This window comes from Urocitellus parryii, chromosome 10 (assembly GCF_045843805.1).
Source record: "Urocitellus parryii isolate mUroPar1 chromosome 10, mUroPar1.hap1, whole genome shotgun sequence".
NCBI lineage: Eukaryota > Metazoa > Chordata > Mammalia > Rodentia > Sciuridae > Urocitellus > Urocitellus parryii.
Window position 1 is genome coordinate 103,118,676 of NC_135540.1, and position 17,088 is coordinate 103,135,763.

The following is a 17,088-nucleotide window of genomic DNA, read 5'->3' on the forward strand; positions in this document are numbered from 1 at the left end:
AAACTTGAGATCCTCCCCAGTCATCCTCCCCAGTCCCCCCAGTGGGATTACAGTCGTGCACCACCATGCCCAGCTATAAATATGTTTAAAGTTCAAAATCTAAATAAGTAGATACTCATAATGAATTAACGTTATCTTTGTGTATATGTCATGCATTGAGAAAATAGGAAATGTCTTATTGTGGGAAGCCATTCTCACACGTGATCGGGTGCCTCCCGTTGAGGGTCTGAGGCACTTTGGCATAAGTCGAAGTTTTTCCCGGCCCTCTCCTGATGAGAGAGCCCATCCGTGTGGGGGTGTGCCTGACCACTGACCCCGGGGACCCAATCGCTGACCCTGACCTTGGAGTGCAGCCCCCCCTCAACCTTCATTGGATGGAATTCTCCCCTGAATCTCTGGTTCCCTAATAAAAGGCTACTCCCCGGCTCGCTCTCTCTCTCCTGCTAGCCCTGAGTAATCCTTGCTGCCCTGCTGGGCGGCTAGAGGAGCGAACCAGAGAGGGGAGCCGTCTCGGACCTAGCAATAGAATTAAGGTAATTGAGTCTTGTGTTTTTATTTCGATCTCGTCTAACTAACTTTATGCCTAGAACCTCATTAATGAAACCACTGCGCAGGCCGCGTGGTAGATCTTATTTTTTAATCGAAAGTGGAAACCTTTAGTTTCAAGCCTGCCACTCAGCATTCCCCAATGACATGTAGGTGGTTAGTCATACAGTGGGCCTCGTCCTGCTTACTGCACATTTGCAGCCAGGTGTGCAATCAGGTCTTTGGCATCTTGCATAGTAGAAGGTATCTCTGAGCCATTCTTGGTCACTTGAGTTCCAAACAAGAACAATTTTCTGTCATTTCCCACCTCAGATAATGCTAATGCTTCGTGGATATCTGTAATGTGATAGGCTGCCTCGAGATCCTTCACCCAGAATGGAAAAATAAGAAGAAAAAGTTGGTTATTTTGCATTCCTTTGGGATATACAGACTTACTATTTGTATTTATTGCTCTAATGACTTCACCATTTTAATACAGAGGATGTTGTGACCCCAATTGTGATGACACCAGTAGATGTTTGAATATAAATATTTTCACCAGAATTATGCCAGTATGGGGGTGGGTACTAGGGATTGAACCCAGTACCACTGAGTCACATCCCCAGCTCTTTTTATTTTATTTTTGAGACAGGATCTGATTCAGTTGCTTATGGCCTCACAAGGGTGCTGAGGCTATCCTCAAACTTGAGATCCTCCTGTCTCAGCCTCCTGAGTTGCTGGGATTTCAGGTGTGCACCACTGCACCCAGCTAATGCCAGCATTTATGTGTTATCAAACAAATGTTTTCTGGAATGAAGCTAATCCAATCTGATACCTTAATTTTCTAAACAGAGTCATCACTGTTTTTAATTCAAGATTATTTTCAACAGAATCAATTAATACAAATTTATATTTATCAAAAGGAATTTGATTCATTAGTTACTTTTGGTTCATATCATGTATTTCTGATTTTAGCACTTGCCATTGTGAGCTTTCTTTTCTGATCATTATTTCTACTGAACAAGAACTTTGGATCAAACTTTGGGAGGTAGAGGGAGACAGACAAGAGACCAGGGAGGGAGCAGATCCATCGAGATATAAGAGAACAAAAATGGTAGGGAGGGAGGCAAAGAGGAGGAGAGGGGCAAAGAGATGCAGCAGGGGCAGAATCCTCTAGGGAGAGCCACCTGGGCTTACGCTGCATGCCACTGTCAGACTCCTAGAGGTCAAAATGGAAAGATCCAAATATACTCCTCTGCCTCTCATGCATCCAGAAGTATTTAGACAAAAGGTCTCTGATATTTCTTTTAATAAATATTAAATCCCTATTGTTTTTGAGTCCATTGCAAAAAAATGTTGGCGTCTTCACATCTAAAACTGCATTTGTAATTGGCTTTTTATTAATTCGCAGCATTTCTCTAAGCTTCAGAGTATCATTTTATCTATCTATCTATCTATCTATCTATCTATCTATCTATCTATCTATCTATCTATCATCTATCTATTTATTGAGATGGGGTCTCACTATGTTGCCCAGACTGGCCTCAAACTCCTGGGTTCAAGTGATCCTCCTACCTTAGCTTCCTGAGGAGATGGGACAAACAGGGGTGCCACTGCACCTGACCAGCAGAACAGTTTTCAAGTTCTAAAAATAATCCAATACTGAGTCATATTTTTCCTATGCCAATGTAGACCTACCAAATTCCACCCCGGGGAGGCTTCATGATGTGCTGTAATTAGTAACTGGGAGGTGGTTACCCCTCTGAGTACTGGTAGTCACATACATTCACTGACTGTTCTAAACCTGAATAATTTACATGATCTTAGAGCCTATAATAATTTGTTTAATGGCATTAATAAATCCAGTAACATGGATAATGTCCCAGATTAAATAAGTTCTCTGATTGAATTGGAGCAGAAAAAATAGGAAGAGAAGGGTGGTAGGTGGGAACAAGGGCTCCCTATCATGATATAACACATAAGATATAAATACAGGGTTTATTCCATGCTTATATAATTGGGCCTTAATAGAGTTAATAATGCAAAGAGTAAAGATAAAAAAAGATGACTTCTTTGAAAACCCTTACATAAAAACTTGAACTTGGGGTTGGGATTGTGGCTCATCGGTAGAGCACTCGCCTAGCACACGGTGGGGGGGGGGGGCCCTGGGTTTGATCCTCGACATACATGAAAATAGGTAGATAAAATGGAGGTATTGTGTCCAACTACAACTAAAAAATAAATATTAAAAAAACTTGAACTTAGCTAAAATAATAGACTAAATATTTTGGCCAAAGAATATAAACAAAGATAAATTGAGCTCTTGTTATGGTATGAATATGAAGTGTCCCTCAAAAAGCTCATTCATTAGGCAGTGCAGGAATGTTCAGAGATGAAATAATGAGCTTATGAGAGCTGTAATCTCATTAATGGGTCAATCCATTTGATTTATTAATAATTTAAATGGACTACTGATTGTAACTGCAGGCTGATGGTGTGTGGCTATGGAAATAGGTCACATGGTGGTGGTGGGTGGCCTTGGAATGTATCTTGTCCCTGGCTCCTCTCTTGCTCTTGGTTGTCATGAATTGAGCAGCTTCCTCTGTCATACCTTTCTACCATGATATTTTACCTCCTCTTGGGCCCAGAGCAATGGGATCAGATTGATCATGAACTGAACCTCTGAAACTTAAAGCCCCAAATAAACTTTTTCTCCTCTAATTGTTCTTGTCTGGTGTTTTGGTCACAGTGATGAAAGGCTAACTAACATAAACTAGAATATACAGATCTTTTCTCATTAAGGTTCAATAAAATTATAAATTTGACAATGAATTGCCTTGTTGATTTAATTTGATGAAGAGACAAATCACAAAAGAAAGTATTGATAAATTAAAAATAGAAATCTTCAATATGAAAATGTAAACTATAAGTAAAATAAAATGACATGCCACCAGAATGCTGAAGAAGATAGTAGAAAAGCATGTGACTAACAAAGAATGCTTTTAAAGACTCCTATAATTCAAACAAGAAAAGATAGAGGGGCTAGAGGTATAACAGAGTGGTAGGAAACATGCGTAATATATGTGAAACACTGGGTTCTACCCCCAGCAAACACACACACACACACACACACACACACACACACACACACACACACACATGATAAATACTCTAATAAGAGTTTGGAAAAAGATACTAATAAATTCACTAATGTGCGGGCTGGGGATGTGGCTCAAGCGGTAGCGCGCTTGCCTGGCATGCGTGCGGCCCGGGTTCGATCCTCAGCACCACATACCAACAAAGAGGTTGTGTCCACCGAGAACTAAAAAATAAATATTAAAAATTCTCTCTCTCTCTCCCCTCTCTCACTCTCTCTTTAAAAAAAAAAAAATTCACTAATGTGGAGATCAATAAACACCTGAAAAATATTTAAGCTCACTAGCACTTAGAGAAATATAAATTAGAATAATAAAAAACAATTCTGCCCCATCATATTGGCAAAAATACCAAGTACTGACAAAGATATAGAGTTCCAAAAACTGTCACCTTCTGCCAATGGGAGAATGAACTGGTATAACATCTTTGGAAAGCAACTTGATAAGATCTAGTCTAATTTACCATTTATAAATACAAAAAAACCAATAATTGTTCTTTTAGGCATATGCACCAGGAAAATGTTCACAGAGATCTACAAGGAGACACATATATTTGAAGGCTCATTTGCAACATTGTTTATAACAATGAAAAATTGAAAATAATTCAAATACACAACAAGAAAATGGCAAGACTGTGGTATATTCATTCGTGCAATGGAATAGTGTACAGCTCACATTTATCATGACTTTTAAAATCTTTGCTATTATTTATTTATTTATTGTTTATTGATGTTGGAACTGGCAATAGAACCTAGGGCCTCATGCATGCTAAGCACATCTTCTACCACTGAGCTATACCTCCATCCCCAAATCTTTATAGTTTATGGTATTTAAAATGCTCCTCTTAAAAATAAAAACAAAACAGCACGAGTGTTTCTTTCAAAATGTTAACCGAATGTCAAAATCTGCTGAACTAGTTTCCACAAGGGACTTGAACTAGGCTCCTACTTTGGGTCATCATTTGGGATTAGTTAGTTTATTTCCACAAATATTCACTCATAGAAGTCATAAAAGAAAAAGTAGGAATTGAGCTGTTTTATAATCGGCAAACCTAGCCATTGAGAAAGGGGCTTAAGTAATACAATGTTATGGAAATTCACTTTTTTAAGTATTATTTTTAGTGATGAACATAACATCTTTATTTTTTTATGTGGTGCTGAGGATCGAACCCTGTGCCTCACACTCGCTCCACCACTGAGCCACAACCCCAGCCCTTGGAAATTCATTTTTAAATTTTTTTTAATTGTGAAAAGTGCACGTAACAAAAGTTACCATCTTAACCATTTTTCAGTGTACAGTGCCATTAAATACATTCACATTGTTGTGCGACTATCACCCAAACTCTCTTAATCTTGCTAAACTGAAACTCTGTGCCTATCAATTAATTCCCCCATTCCTCCATCCCATAGCTCCAGGAAACCACCATTCTACCCCGTATCTTAGTGGATTTGACTTTTCTGGGAGCCTCAATAAGCAGAATTTTTCAATATTTGTCCTTTCTTGGCTGGCTTATTTCGTGTAACATGATGTCTTAAAGGTTCATCTGTGTTGTAATATGTCAGAATTTCCTTCCCTTTTAAGGCCAAGTAATATTCCATTGTATGTAAGTACCATGTTTTGTTTTTCTGTTCATCATTGGATGGACTCTTGGGTTGCTTCCACCTTTTGGCTACTGTAAATAGTGCTATATAAATACCTGTTTGAGAAGTACTTTCAGGTTTTTTTGTTGTTGTTGGGGGGGGGGCGGGGTGGAGATATATGCCCAGAAGTGGAATTGCTGCATCATATGGGAACCCTATTTTTTTTATTTTTTTGAGGAGCCACAATATTATTTCCCATAGCAAGTATACAATTTTACATTCCAACAGTGCACAGGGGTTCCAATTTCCCCATCGATATTTAATATTTTTAACATGTGTATGAAATAAATTCAGGTCAATCTAGTTGGTCTAAAACAAAACTATTTCTTTATACATGGAAACCTCTCAAATATTTTGTTGGATTCAACCATTAATACATGTTTATTAAAATAAGTTCAACAGACCTTTGCTGAATTCCTACTATGCACAAAGCAGTCTACTTAGGAACTTCAAAGGACACCAAAATTCATAACAGTCATTACGCTCAAGGAGTTTATAACCCAGGGAATCTAATAAGTCAAATTGAATATGCAGCATATTATTGAGTATCTAGCTATTAAAAATAGACATTTCTTGTATTAGTAAACAAAGTATTGAGTGTGATTTATATTTGCACAGATTTTTACCTGTTTGTGTGCAAACACAACCAGAGGAAGGATTGGATTTGCTTCTGTTAGTTGGTGAAGGAATTTTTTGGCTTCAGGTAATCGATTGTGATCTGCTGAATCCACCACAAAGATCAGCAACAATCCCTTGGACAGGTACATTTCCCAGTAGGAACGGAAAGGCTCGCTGCCGCCAACTACAGAGAACAGTAAAGGAAGAAGACACCAACAAATCACAGGAGCATTCACCCAGGACAGTCTGGGCACACTGGACAGGTGTTCCAACAAAATTCCACTGTGTGAGAAGATACCCAATTCTGAGAGCAATGAGAGGGACATTGCTGGGAAATAGCCATTGGGAATGAGTACCCTTCACAGTGGATCATTCATTTTGGAATCAGAAAGGATATTTGTTCAGATATTAAATATTACAGTGGGTGTCTTCTGATCCTGACATACACAGCAGACTCACAGCCACTGCAAGTTCATCAATGGGAATGGGCTACTGAAATAGTTAAAGGTGGTAGGTTAAAGCACAAGTTGTGCTGGGCACAGTAGTGTATGCCTGTAATCCCAGTGGCTTGGGAGGCTGAGGCAGGAGGATTGTGAGTTCAAAGCCAGCCTCAGCAACTTCACAAGTCTGAATAACTCGTTGACTCTGTATCTAAAAAATACAAATAAAGGGCTGGGAATGTGGCTCTGTGGTTAAGTGCCCCTGGTTCAACTCCCAGTATGGGGGAAAAACAAACAAACAAAAAACACATATCACTCTGATTTTTAAATGGACTAAACTTCTTGGCTACCCTCATTTGCATAATTCTTTTCCGTTGTCAGAATCCTAGAACTAATTTCTATTTTTAATATTGCATTAAGAGGAAATATGATCTTAAGGTATTCAGGAATATTTGCCTTATGCCTTTAGATTACAGAAATTGGCTGGGGATGTGGCTCAAGAGGTAGCGCGCTCGCCTGGCATGCGCGGGGAGCTGGGTTCGATTCCCAACACCACATAAAAACAAAAAATAAAGATATTGTACCCACCTAAATACTAAAAAAATAAATATTTAAAAAAAATAGATTACAGAAATTCATTCTGCTGATTCTTCCCATAGGAAACTTTTTGGTAATGATAATATACAAAATGAATTTAGCTTTTATTTTTCTCCTAGGATGGGGTTTGGCAGACCATGGTCCCATATTCAAATCTAACCAGCCACCTATTTTTGTATAGCTCACAAGCTAAAAAGGCTTTTTTACACATTTAAATGTTTTTTTTTAAAAGAATACCATATTACAACTGTGAATATTCTATCAATTTTAGATTCTAGTGTCCACAAATAGTTTTATTGGAACACAATATGTTTTGATTTATATATTATATGTGGCTACTCTTATACCACAAGGGCAGTTTACTGGTTACAACAGAGACCATGCGGTCCACAGAGCTCAAATTATTTACTACATAGCCATTGATAGAAAAAGCTTTCAGATCTCTGTAACAGCAACTTAACAAAAGCCATTTTAAACACTAATAAGAAATGATTTACCTTTCCTTGTTTTCTTTTGCATCTCTCTAGGCTAGTCATTCTTCTAAGTATTTTGTGCTTTCATTTGTTAAACTATTTTGAAAACTTCTAAGTAATTCTGATGGTTTTAACACAATTTAAACATCCATGGATATTGGGTTATTCCTCATTTATTGTTACCATAAACAATGCTGCTGTAAAGACTTTTGTATTTGTTTCCTGGTGTGGATATGCGTGAAAGGAAGGCCAACTATGCTAAATTGTTTTCTAAAGTGGCAGGTTCCAATTTATGTTCCACCAATGGCCAATAAATTTCCTTTGGATTCACATTCTCTTCAAAACTTGGTATTATCTGATTGATTTGTGTGTATGTGTGTGTGTGATCTTCTTTCAGTGTTTTCCAATGACATCTGCAAATTCTCTCTCTCTCTCTCTCTCTCTCTCTCTCTCTCTCTCTCTCTCTTGTGCGCGCTCCTGCGCCTAATTTGAATTCTCTTGCTTAATGATCATTAAACATTTTTTCATGTTTACTTCTAATTTGTTTCATGTGAAATGTTTTTTATGATGTCTAAATTTTTTCATAAGAGTTCTTAACATATTCTGATTACTGTCTGTTTATTGGTTATATGTGTTGCATGTATCTTCTCCCATTTTGTGGCATCTTTTTTATGAGCAGAAGTTCCCAATTTTAATGTAGTTGATTTACCCATCTGTCTTTATCCATTTTTATATCCTGTTTTGTATTCTGCATCTGTCTTTTTCTACCCTGGAGACATAAAATATTCTCTATTTTCTTCACAAAGCTTTTTACATTAGACTTTTATCCATCTGAATTTGATGGATACATATGTATATAAAGAGGCTGGTAAACAATTTCACTTTTTTCTCATGTGCCATCACCATTTGTTAAACAGCCTCTCTTTTCCCCAGAAGATCTCTACTCTGTACATTTGGTCACTTTGCTCATTCCTGTGCCAACACCACACAATGTTAATTTTAAAGCTTTATAATAAGATTTGATATTTGACAGAATAAGGCTGTCTTTCTTACTCATTTCTTCAAGAGTGTCCAGCTTTTTTTATACCTTTATTCTTCCATGTAAGTTTTAGTCTCAGCTTCTCAAACTCTTAAAAAAAGTTTTATCGGGATTTTGATTGGAATTGAATTATATCTAAACATAAATTTGGAGGAGAATTAACATCTTTTTAAGTTTTGCTTTCAAAAATTTTTTTTAGTTGTAGATAGACACACATATGTTTGTTTATTAGTTTATTTTTATGTGGTGCTAAGGATTGAACCAAGTGCCTCACACATGCCAGGCAAGCACTCTACCACTGAGTTACAGCCCCAGCCCATGAATTAACATCTTTTTGATGTGCTGACTTCCTATTCATGGAAACTATGTCACCATTTATTTAGATCTTCTTTCAGTGTTTTCCAATGACATCTGCAAATTCTCTCTCTCTCTCTCTCTCTCTCTCTCTCTCTCTCTCTCTCTCTCGTGTGTGTGTGTGCGTGTTTAGCTAGTTGAGGACTAGCTAAATTATGTACATTGCTATCAAAAATGATATCTTCTTGAAAATCATATATGCTAAACTATGCATAGTAGTGCATGCCTATAATCCCAGCAACTAGGGGAATCCTCCCAGCAGGAGGACAGCAATTTTGAAGCCAGTCTCAGCAACTTAGTAAGGCCCTAAGCAACTAAGAAAGACCCTATCTCAAATCAAAAATTAATTAATTAATTTAAAAGGCTGGGGGGCTGGGGTTGTAGCTCAGTGGTAGACCACTTGCCTACCACGTGTGAGGCACCAGGTTCCATCCTCAGTACCACATAAAAAATAAATAGAAGTATTGTGTCTATCTACAACCAAAAAAATTTTTTTTAAATAAGATAAATAAAAGGTTGGGTGTGTAGCTTTGTGAAAATGTGCCCATAAGTTCAACCGAAGAAGAGGGAAAAAAATCATTTTCTGCATGTTGCTGGATAACAGAAGTGTAATTGACTTTTTAAAGTAATTTGACAGGTCTTCTAGGTTTCCTTTAAAGAAAATTACAACATTCATAAACAAGAACTGTTTTGTTTCTTCCTTTCTAATCCTAATGCCTTTTCTTTGTATTGAACTGACTTAGACTTTCTGGGTAATGCTGAATGAAAATACTCTTGTTGGTCCTGGATTTCAAGGGGCCATACTTCTAATACTTTATGTTGAGGAATCCTGTGTTCTGAAGTGTTGGTGGGTTAAGGAATTGCCATTTATTTTTAGTTTATTAAGAATTTTAAAATCATAAACAGAATTGAATTTTGCATTTTTTTCTGCTTTTATTGAGGTTATCATATATATTTCTCTAGTTAACAATGTAGTAAATGACATTTATAGGGTTTTTTGGGGGATGGGTACCACAGGTTGAACTCAGGGGCACTCAACCACTGAGCCACATCCCTAGTCCTCTATTTTGTATTTTATTTAAAGACAGATGCTCACTGAGTTGCTTAGATTTTTCAAACCTTTTGTTTCTGGAGAAGCCGAGCTTGGTTATGATATATTTTCTCTTTCATATACTAACTGGATTTGGGTTTACTACAATTTTGTTTGGATTTCTGCTTCTATGCTCATGAATTTCCTTTTTTCGATCCTCAGCACCACATACAAACAAAGATGTTGTGTCCGCCGAAAACTAAAAAATAAATATTAAAAAATTCTCTCTCTCTCTCTCTCTCTTTGAAAAAAAAAGATTGATAGAGTTTACCTATGAAATCAACTTATCTAGTGTTTTCATTATAGAGAGATTTTTTTTTCTTTTTTCTTTTTTTTTGGTGGTGTTGGGGATTGAACCAAGGGCCTTGTGTTTGTGAGGAAAGCTGAGCTATATCCCCAGCCCTAGAGTGATTTTTAGCTAATGATTTCATTTTAACTTTTTAAAATTATTCAATGTCTTATTTTTATTTATTTTCCACATTTTTATTGGTGAACTATAGTTGTACACAATGGTATGATTTATTTTTACATATTTGTACTTGCACTCAATATAATTTGGCCAAGAGTTTTTATTTCTTCTTGAATCTGCTTTTGTAATATATATATATCTATTAGCACAGATGTAAATATACTCTTGACATCTTTTTTTCATTTGAGACATTAGTTGTGCTTTCTAGATTTTCCTTGATAAATTTCATCAGAAGATTGTCTATTTTGTTTATCTTTCAAGGAACTAACTTTTGACTTTTCTGATCTTTGCTACTGTATTTTTGTAATTAATTTCATTGGTTTCTTTATAATCTTTCCTTCTACCTTCTTTGATTTTAGCCTGTTGTTCTTTCCTAATCTACATCATATATTTAACCCATAAGTTTTCAGCTGTTTTTTTCCTAGCTATAAGCATTTAAGATTGTAAATTTCTTTAAATGCATTATTATTTTTTTTTTGGCATGCCAATTTTGACCAATAGATTTTGTCATTGTTATTTTTACCAATCATTTGTTCTGAGTATTTTTAAATTCCCATAATGATTTTATCTTTGAACTATGAGTTATTTAAAAGTGAACCTACCTATCATTGGAAGGGTTTTTGTTTTTTTGGTACTGAGGACTGAACCCAGGAGTGCTTAGCCACTGGGCTTACAACCTCACCCTCCCTTCTCCTTTTTTTTTTTTTTTTTTTTCTTATTTTGAAGCAGAATCTCACTAACTTGTTCAGGGCCTCACTAAGTTGCTGAAGCTGACCTCAAATTTTCTATCTTCCTGCCTCAGCCTCCCCAGCCACTGGGATTATAGACGTACACCATTGCACCCAGCTAATTCATTGAAGGGTTTTAAGTTAGCAATGGATTTGCTTAAATACATGGGTTAAAATATTTCTCTTCACAAATGGACAAAAGCAAAAATAAAATGATGACTGCAGGAAACTGAGGAACAGGTGAGGGAGGTTTTGGCTCATTTGCAGGCAGTGGAAGAGGATGACACTGACAAATTCTAATTATGCTTTGGAGATACAAAGAGTCAATATGCTTCACTTGTTGTCTGAAGGCAGGAGTAGAGAAGGAGGAATCAAGGGGGACTCCCAGATTCTGCCTTGAGCAACTTGACGAGTAAGGAGTCACTTAATGGCCAGTGGATTACAGGTAATGAAACAGACAGGAGGGGATAAGTCAAACATTTTTGTTTAATCACATGGTTTGAGAGGCCGATTAGGCAATCAAGTAGAGATGTCAGGGGATATTTGGATATGTTTGGGCTAGATAGGTCAATTTAGGGGGCTCATTATCATATAGATAGTATTAAGTGCCATGAAGATGGATCAAGTCATCCAAAGAGAGAGTGTAAGAGAAGAACCCAGGAGGCTAAGATAGGAGAATCACAAGTTCAAGGCCAACCTGGGCAATTAATGAGGGCCTCATCTACTTAGGGAGATCCTGTCTCAAAAAATAAAAAGGTCATAGGACTGGGGATGTGGCTCAAGTGGTAGTGTGCTCACCAGGCATGCGCGGGGTGATGGGTTCGATCCTCAGCACCACATAAAAATAAAAAAAATAAAGATGTTGTGTCCACCAAAAACTAAAAAATAATTATTAAAAAAAATTATCTCGGGCTGGGGATGTGGCTCAAGCGGTAGCGCGCTCGCCTGGCATGCATGCGGCCCAGGTTCGATCCTCAGCACCACATACAAACAAAGATGTTGTGTCCGCCGAAAACTAAAAAATAAATATTAAAATTCTCTCTCTCTCTCTCTCTCTCTCTCTCTCTCCCTCTCTTTAAAAAAAAATTATCTCTCTCTCTCTAAAAAAAAATTTTAAAAATAAAAAAATAAAAAATAAATAAAAAGGTCAGGAATATAGCTCAGTGGTAAAGCACTGAGAGAGAGAAAAGACAAGGGAAGATCTGACCCAACTTTGGGGCACAGCAACATCTAGCAAGATGGTGACTTCAGCATTGCTGCACAGTAGGGACTTTGGGACTGCCATCTAGTTGGAAGAAGAAGTTTGGGGTTTCTGTATAATTTCATTTGCAGAGAAGGAAGCACACTGTACTTACTTAGGCTGCATGTTTATTTGCTGTAGTGTGGAAAGAGGGAGGCCCGTTATAGATTATAGGAGGACATGCTAAAGCCTTCCTTTAACCTCCCCTGTCTCCATCACTGCAAAAAAGGAGACAATTAAAAAAGCAGAAAGTGATTCCTAACTCCCACCCTAGGGCATCTTAGTATTAAACCACACATGCATCCTAAAGTTTATGTAAATCTGATCCAGCATCATAAGAATCCAGTCGATAACACCACGTCTAGCTTAACATAAAGAAAGGCTACCAGATAACTAGTGAGGAAATAGAGCTTACTCTCCAGGAACTCCATTTGGTTGTCTTCAATGTCGATGCAAACGGGATTGAAACCTTGGGTGGGTGCCTTGCTATGCTGGACTTTGTTTAAAGCTAGAGAATCGAGGATGCTGGTTTTCCCTGCTCCATCCAGGCCTAGAACTAGGATCTGCTTACTTTTGTCCTGTGAAACAAAAGATAAATCAATAAACCTATGCCATCAGGTCCTTGTTTTCCTAGCTCCTAATAGTGTGCCTTCCTGTGCTAGTACCTAATAATAATCATGGAATTGCCAACCAGAGAGGAACTTAACATTTTATAGGCCAAGACCAAACCACCAATCACCTAATGTTTTCACATAACCATTACTACTATGTGACTATTAATCTCACATACCCTCTCCATCCCCCAACTCCTGGTCAGTCTATCACATACACCAACACACATTTACACCAGTATTTATGGAAGGTTCTAGAGGTCTTAGAGTCAATTTCGAGACTTCCTGTTCATGTCCTTTGGAGATTGTACCAGAATTTGGTTTGGTTTTCGGGGTCTTGGGACCTCCATGGTGCACACATCCACTATACACTCAGCATGCAAGCATTTAAGGTCTCATGTTATTATTAATCTATCTTTTCTTCACAAGTAGATAACTTGATTATAAAATGTTAGTGCAAGTTTCCCCTCTTATATTTTTAAGTATCATGATTTAATGATATTAAAGCATCCTACCCATATGTCAGCCTCAATTTTTATTGCCATGGACTGAGGGACCACAAGGGAAGTCTCATGAGAAGACAGAAATACAGTTAAAAGTGCCTAGAGATGTGGTCTCTACAGTGCAAAGATTGTGAGATTAATAGTCACATAGTAGTAATGGTTATGTGAAAACATTAGGTGATTGGTGATTTGGTCTTGGCCAAAGATTAAGAAGTGAGCCAGACTGCTCAGAGAAACTCCATTCTATTTCCCAAACAGCTTAATAAAGATGTTTCCATGGGTCTAGAGCCACTTTTTGGTTCTAAACAGTTTTAATTATTAAAGGAAATTTGATATCTGGTAAAACACAGGTTATGTAGATCTAAAATACTAGCAATTATCTTTAATGGCACTTGTTTAGAAATAACAATAATCTTATACACCCTGCTTGTTCTGCTTGAACACCAAATGTTGACATTAGACTTAGATTGCATTTCTGGAGGGAAAAAAAGTGATCTTAAACAGTATTAGAATGTCTATAACCACTTCTTTAAAAAAAAAATCTATGTGAAAGTAAGATATTTTAAGTTCTGCCATAATAGGTATTTGGGTAAACAACTTTTTTTTTAAGTTGGACACAATATCTTTATTTATTTTTATGTGATACTGAAGATCAAACCCAGGGCCTCTCACATGCTAGGTGAGTGCTTTACTGCTGAGCCCCAGCCCCAGCCCAACAACACAATTTTTGAAGGCCATACATTTTAGAGTGAATTCTTTTTTTATTTTTTTAAATATTTTTAGTTGTAGAAGGACACAACACCTTTATTTATTTATTTAATTTTATACGGTGCTGAGGACCAAACCCAGTGCCTCACACATTTTAGGCAAGTGCTCTACCACTGAGCCACAACCCCAACCCCTAGAGTGAATTCTTGATGGCTCTGAAAGTGAATGATATTTTCATGGATCTCTCCTATCTCCATCCCTATGTCCTTCCCCATTCTCTCCATCTACATCTACACGTTAAAATGCCATTCTTAGGGCTGGGGTTGTGGCTCAGTGGCAGAGCGCTTGCCTAGCATGTGCGAGGCACTGGGTTCGTCTCAGCATCACATATAAATAAATAAAGGCCCATAATAACTAATAAAAATATTTTAAAAATGCCATTCTTAGAAAGTGCTAGGGTAAGGAAGAAGGACTTGATGCACAAAGGAGACTTTGTTGAATGCTTTAAAATTATATGGTTTAAAGCAGTAGCAGCACCAAAAAATGGCTGCAGGCATGGATTGTGTTCTCTCACCATTTTGAAGGGGCCCCCACTCAGGTTACCCCAACATACTTCATTACATATTCATTATATATTCATTCCATAGTACATCCCTTCCTCATTTTAATATGCTGAAAATAGGATGTTTTTAAAATCTATGGTATGTCCTATTTTGGTTGGTAGCATTTTTTTCTTTCTTAGGGATTCCTAAAATAATGATGTACTAGGTCCTTGAAACATTGTGAGTTAAAAACAGTTCCCTACTCCTTTTCCAACCACATTGCCACACCTAAACCCATTCTACCTAGAAATTCTGCATTAATGTTTTACATTTTGTTATATTTTCGGTCTAAAATACAAACATTGGGCTGGGGATGCAGCTGAGTGATAGAGCATATTCCTAAGATTTTGGGTTCAATCCTCAGCACCAATTAATTAATTAATTAAAATAAAATGTATTATCCTCATGTCTATCCCCTCCTAGGGAAACCTAAGATAGTTGTAAATCAAGAGTTCAGATGCAAAATGTGATGCTGAACACGATCATTCTGTGTCAAAAGTAATTTTTTTAGGACTGGGGATATAGCTGAGTTGGTAGAGTGCTTGCTTCATTTGCATCAATCCCCAGCACCACAAAAGAAAGAAAAAATGTTATTCCTTTAGCCATACATAGATCTACGTAGCCTGTATTTTACCAGATATCAAATTTCCTTTAATAATTAAGACTGTTTAGAACCAAAAATGGCTCTAGACCCATGGAGCCAACCAGAAACGCAGAGCCCATCTAGCTGATCCTCACAATGCCTGGGTTCTCACACCTCTCCGTTAAAAATTCTGGGTGCTGATGGTTTGAAAACCATGCAAGCAGTAACCACAGCGCCTTACAGAAAAGAGCCAGAGAGCCCCCAAACACATCCTGCATAAATTCAGGAACACTGCCGCTTCTGACAAGCGGAAAGAGCCTGCGTGCACGGAGCGTCCGGGACTGGTCTCTGGGTTGGCAGATGGTCTGGGAGCTCAGCACTGAATGCCCGGCAGAGGCAAAAGGCGTCACTTTTGAAGACCAGTGAAGATCTCTGGTCCCTCAACATTAGAATCTGTTAGGACACAGGGTACAGGAGTGAAGCAGGGGAGAAGGGGAGGACAATGGGATGTTCGTAGCTCGACACAATCCCTCCGATCCTTAGGTGGAAAACCCTCTGTTGAGGCCCAGTTCCCCCTGCGCAGGTCTTGGGGTCTGACGTAACAGAGCCGGGCCTTGGAGGCAAGGGTCCCAGGTACCTGGTTTTCTACGGATGACTCCAGAGGCGTCTCTGTCTTGGTGCTGTCGCTCTTCTCTACCTCTGGTTTTTCTTTAAATTGCTCATTCTTGGCTGCTGTCTCCTTCCCTTGCTCTTTCTCCTTTTCCTGCTCATTATCTTTTCTTAGCCACTTCTCTTCCTTCCCTTTCTCTTTCCCCTTTGACACTTCTTTCTTTCTCTCTTCTTTTCCTTTCACCTTAATTTTCTCCTTCGCCACTTCCTTAGCCTTCCCTTTCTTCACATTCTCCATTTCCACCGCTCCTGTTTGCTTTCTTTCCTCTGCGCGCCCGCGCGCAGGAGTTGCAGCCTCGGGTCCGGGCAGGTGTGGCCTCCTCGCGGGGCGCAGGGCGGAGACGTAGGTCCACAGGGCGTAGGCCACACCCGTGGTCACCACGGCCGCAGCTATTCCCAGTGCGTACAGCCTGAGGTCTGGCATTTCGCACTAGCTCGCCTGTCCAGGGCGACTGGCAGTTGATTCGCCGAACCCGGGGGTGAGGAGGAGGGACCCCAAATGGAGTTGAAATGGGCGGGGGTTCTAGCGGGTGGATCGAGCCCAGCCCAGAAGAACCCAGAGGTCCCAACCAAGAGTTGGGAGAGCGACGGGCTTGGCTTATTATCACCGCTGCCGGAAAAACGTACCTAGGCGTCACCAGCTCTTGAGGGAAACGCCTTCCACCTAAGCAGGGTCCAGAGCGACCTTAGCCTCCGACCTCTCCAGCTTCAAACCCCGAGCCTGCTCTGCCAAGCTGGCGTCCTCAACCTGCAGAACGCCTACAGCGCCGGCGTCCTCCTTCGGCTCACAACCAAAGCCAAGCTAAGTTGTGTATCTCCCCTCCACATGCAAGTAAACGCCACTTAGCCACGTCTAAAGGGTTATTGGTTAAGGACAGAGTAATGTCTTAAATTCTAGTTTCAGGGCTGGGGATATAGCTCAGTTGGTAGTGTGCTTGCCTCCCTATGCACAAGGCCCTGGGTTCAAACCCAGCACCACACCAAACACACACACACACACACACACACACACATTTATTTATTTATATGTAAAATTTCCGGAGA

The 17,088-nt window shown here is 38.8% G+C and overlaps 1 protein-coding gene across 2 annotated transcripts; it reads right to left on the bottom strand.

Moving 5' to 3' along the window:
• Positions 1-193: 193 nt before the first annotated feature.
• Arl9 (ARF like GTPase 9) lies at positions 194-16,332 on the bottom strand. Of its 2 annotated transcripts, XM_026387482.2 has the most exons (4): positions 16,025-16,332; positions 12,784-12,946; positions 5,947-6,122; positions 194-910 (listed from the first exon to the last, which is right to left on the bottom strand). In XM_026387482.2, the coding sequence occupies exons 1-4, from the start codon at positions 16,280-16,282 to the stop codon at positions 731-733; spliced, it is 777 nt and encodes a 258-aa protein (XP_026243267.1). In that variant the 5' UTR covers positions 16,283-16,332; the 3' UTR covers positions 194-730. The 2 variants fall into 2 exon arrangements, with proteins under 2 accessions (XP_026243267.1, XP_077659672.1); XM_077803546.1 differs by lacking the exon at positions 16,025-16,332 and having other exon boundaries at positions 5,947-6,041; positions 12,784-12,881.
• Positions 16,333-17,088: the final 756 nt, after the last annotated feature.

Bases quoted from the DNA above. Each gene is read 5' to 3' on its own strand.
- Arl9 (XM_026387482.2), bottom strand. From the start codon at position 16,282: ATGGAGAATGTGAAGAAAGGGAAGGCTAAGGAAGTGGCGAAGGAGAAA. The intron at 12,947-16,024 runs GTAGAAAACCAG...TTTGTTTCACAG, and splicing joins AGACGCCTCTGGAGTCATCC to GACAAAAGTAAGCAGATCCT. The intron at 911-5,946 runs GTAAAAATCTGT...TTCTGGGTGAAG, and splicing joins TTGTGTTTGCACACAAACAG to GATCTCGAGGCAGCCTATCA.